Source organism: Terrapene carolina, unplaced genomic scaffold (genome assembly GCF_002925995.2).
Source record: "Terrapene carolina triunguis isolate 2854851 unplaced genomic scaffold, T_m_triunguis-2.0 Scaffold12988, whole genome shotgun sequence".
In the NCBI taxonomy this organism is placed as follows: Eukaryota; Metazoa; Chordata; order Testudines; family Emydidae; genus Terrapene; species Terrapene triunguis.
The window spans coordinates 1-3,472 of NW_020677339.1; the positions used below are offsets into that span (position 1 = coordinate 1).

The 3,472-nt window shown below is 67.9% G+C and overlaps 1 protein-coding gene across 1 annotated transcript; it reads right to left on the bottom strand.

Annotated features, from left to right (window-relative positions):
* Positions 1-122: 122 nt before the first annotated feature.
* On the bottom strand, positions 123-3,166 carry LOC113408410 (liprin-alpha-3-like; the record flags this gene model as incomplete). Its single annotated transcript, XM_026661635.1, has 2 exons — positions 2,933-3,166; positions 123-224 (listed from the first exon to the last, which is right to left on the bottom strand). Coding segments are annotated over exons 1-2 (336 nt in total), but the record flags the coding sequence as incomplete, so codon positions are not given.
* Positions 3,167-3,472: the final 306 nt, after the last annotated feature.

The window sequence follows — 3,472 nt, forward strand, 5'->3', positions numbered from 1 at the left end:
GGACAGACACTCCCCCTCCCCCGGAATCAGCCACAGAGGGACAGACACAGACCCCCCCACCCCCCTCTCCAGAAAGGCACACGGGGACGGACAGACGGACCCCGGTCAGGGGGACCCCTCACCCGCGTGTTGTTGCGCTCGGCTTTCAGCTCCGAAATCTCCTCCTCCCGCTCCAGCAGCTGCTCCCGGCAGGCGTTCAGCTCCTTGGTCAGCGCCGCAAACTCCTGGGGGGGGGACGGGGGGGACAGACACACACACCCCCGCAGAGTTAACGGCCGCTTGGAAAAAGGCGACCTGCGCTTTAGCCCGGCCCACCGGGGGCCCCCCGCCTGCCCCGTCCCCCATGGGAATCCCCCCCCAACCCCGCCTCTGCGCCCCGCCCCCAGCACAGCCCCTGCCCCGGAATCCGATCAGCCCCATAACTGTGGGGAACAGTTCAGGGACCGAGACGGTTGGCGGGGGGGGGATCCCGCAAGTGCGTGGGCGGGCGGGATCCCGCAGGTCTCGAACCCGGCTCCACCCCGACACGCCCATCCTCCTCTGGCTCCTGGTCATTCCCCCCCGGAGACAACTCGCCAGCTTCCTTTAACGACCCGTCGCCTCGTTTGCTACGGAACCGGATTGAGATGGGAGGCGCGACGGAGCCGGGGCGAGCGACCGCACCCCTGGGATCAGGAGTCACCTGGAGGGTGCCGGCATGGGGGCACACGGGACCAGCTACCGCCAAACCCTCCCCAGGCCGGCAAGGCAGACCCGGGCGCCCAAGGGACCGTCGGAGGCTCGGCTCATGCGGCCGAGGAGTTTGCGAGTGGACGGGTCGGATCTAAAGCCAGGGGGAAAACGGACACTCGCCGCGTTCCCGCGGATCCTCGGCGTCCCGCCGGCAGAGACAGAACCAGCTGACGCCAAGCCAGGAGAATCAGAGGAAATGGAGCCGCCCCGGCAGGGACCCGCGGCGAATACTGCCCTGATATTCACCCGGCCAGGCCTGCGGGCGGATCAGAGCAGGTGACGGACGGAGAACGGCGCTGAGGACCCGCGGTGGCCGGTGTCAGTAGGTCCTGATGCCGTTTGGCCGAGCGGCCGCCCCGGCCACTTCCCAACGTAGCCCCGGGGATGCGTTACGGGATGGCTCGTCCTGGCCTGCTGCAGCCTAGCACAAGGCCAACCCTGTTTCTTCTGATCCCCCCCGAGCGGCTCGTTCCACGTCGGGACAGTCCGAGAGTGACCAAAATCAACTCGCCGGGGCCTTTACGCCGAGTTCGAAAAACGTGCCTGCTTTCGAACCCTCAAAGCCAACTCGCGACCGAAACAGCCCTCGACGGGGCCCAGGGTCTTACCGACCCTGAAGATTTAGAGAACCCGCCCAAGGCCGGAGCAGCGAGCCAGCGACCCCTTCGGCGCGCCGCGTTCTTCCCACGGGTCAGCTTTGTCAGCTCCGCCGTCCCGGAGTGAGATGCGCCCAAGCCACCACCTGCTCGTGAACTTAGAGCCGCCGTCCAACGGGGTTTCTTCTCTTTAACCTGGTCTACGCCCGCCCCTGGGAGTGACCCCTTAGCGGGCCGGGCCCCACGGACCCACACAGTCCCACCGGGACAGGCCCGTCAGCACCAGCGCCCCCCCATCTCTTTCTGCGGCTCCCTGCAGTCCAGACAGACCCCACGCCAGGCTCCCAGAGGAATTCACAGCAGCCTTTGCTGAACAAGGTGCCCGCGGATGAGTCCCCCGGGCACAGACTCTGTCTGGCCACGGGCTGGCACCGGGAGGCAGAGTCTGACCCGTGATCCAGCACCGTGATGGGCCAGGCCAAGCTGGGACGGCCTCCGGGTCCCTCTCTGTCCCCGCCTTTGTCTGCCAGGTCCGGGCGCCTACGAAATGGGTGCCCCGCATCCAGTCCCCGAGCCCCGGTTCTCCAGCTCCGTTCCCAGGTCCTGCCCGCCGGGTGCGTCTCTGTCTCGCTGGCCCCTGTTGGTTTGGATTTGAGCCACCCCTCCGGCCTGTGTTAACCCTTTTGCACCCCGCTTGGGGGGGGGGTGGCAACGCAACACATGCAGGGAAACTGAGGCACGCCTAGGTGTCACACAAACATTACAGGAAACTGCTGATTCGTCACAGCCTCTCCTCCACGGGCCGCCCTCAGCCCAGTGGCCAGCGGAGCGCGGGAGCAGCTCCACCGCCTGCCAGTCCTCACAACACGACGCAGCTGCCGCCTCCCTGGCTGTCCCCCCCGCCAGCGTTACCCGCATCCTCCACCAGCCCGGTGGCGTGGCACCGGGTCCCACCCATCCAAGGGCACAGGGGCCATCTCAAAAAACCAAAGCAGGGTGATAAAAAGCCAGGCAAGACCCGCGTCGCCCACCAGGTCCCCATCCCCGCAGGGACGGACGTTCCCTCCAACCCGGGCACCGGCTCCCTAGAGAATCTGATGACAGATCAACCACTTCCCCTCCCAGGGCCCAACCCCCAGATGGGATGGGCACGTCGTCCGGGGGTGGTGGTGGTGTCCAGAACCGAGGAAGGCAAACGCCAGCCCGAGGGGAGGGGTATGGGCGTGACCCCACAGGGCTCAAACGTGCTCTCATCCAATGGCTGTTTCTGGCTTCCAGGTCGCTAACCACTAGACCCTGCCGCCTACATCCCGGCCCCGACAGTGGTGAAGGGGGGCGGAGCTGTGGAGTCGCTGGCACGGCTGGGGTGGACAGGGCGGCATTACCGCCCAAGCTCTGCCCGCATCTGCCCTAGTGCAGACACGATTCTGCCGCCGCGGGAGCTTGCCCAGCTGGTGGGCGGGGCTGGTCTACGCTGCGCCAGTCAACCTCTGCCGGTGCCCCTCACTCCCAACCCGCAGCCCCCTGCCAGCCCAGCCCTGGGCTCCCCCCAGCCCTGCCGGTGCCCCTCCCTGCCGCCCTGCAGCCCCCCGCCGGGTGCTGACCTGGGGCAGGGCGATGCTCAGCTGTCTCTGCAGCGACTCCTTCTCGTGGGCCAGGTCGCGGAGCCGGAGCTGGGCCGTGCCCAGGCTGTCCTGCGTGTCCCGCAGCGTCTCCAGCAGCCGCTCCCGCTCCGTCAGCATGTTGACCATCAGCTGCTCGAAGTTGGCGTCCTCCGGCCCGTAGGCCGAGCCCCGGCGGCTGTCCTCGCTGATGGTGGGCATCACTTCGCACATCATCCTGCCGGGGGGGCGGGGCAGGCCCCGGGGGGCGCCGCGGGGGGGTGGGCGGGGGGCTCAGTGCCCCGACCTACCGGGGGTGGGAGTGATGGAGAGAGAAAGAATGAGACAGAACTCGGATGCCTGGGTTCTATCCCAGCGCTGGGAGGGGAGTGGGGCCTAGTGGTTAGAGCTGGGGGGAGGGGGGGCTGGGAGCCAGGATACCTGGGTTCTCTCCCTGTCTCTGGGAGGGGAGGGGGGTCTGGTGGGTTAGAGCCGGGGCTGACAGCCAGGACACCGGGGTTCTCTCCCTGGCTCTGGGAGGGG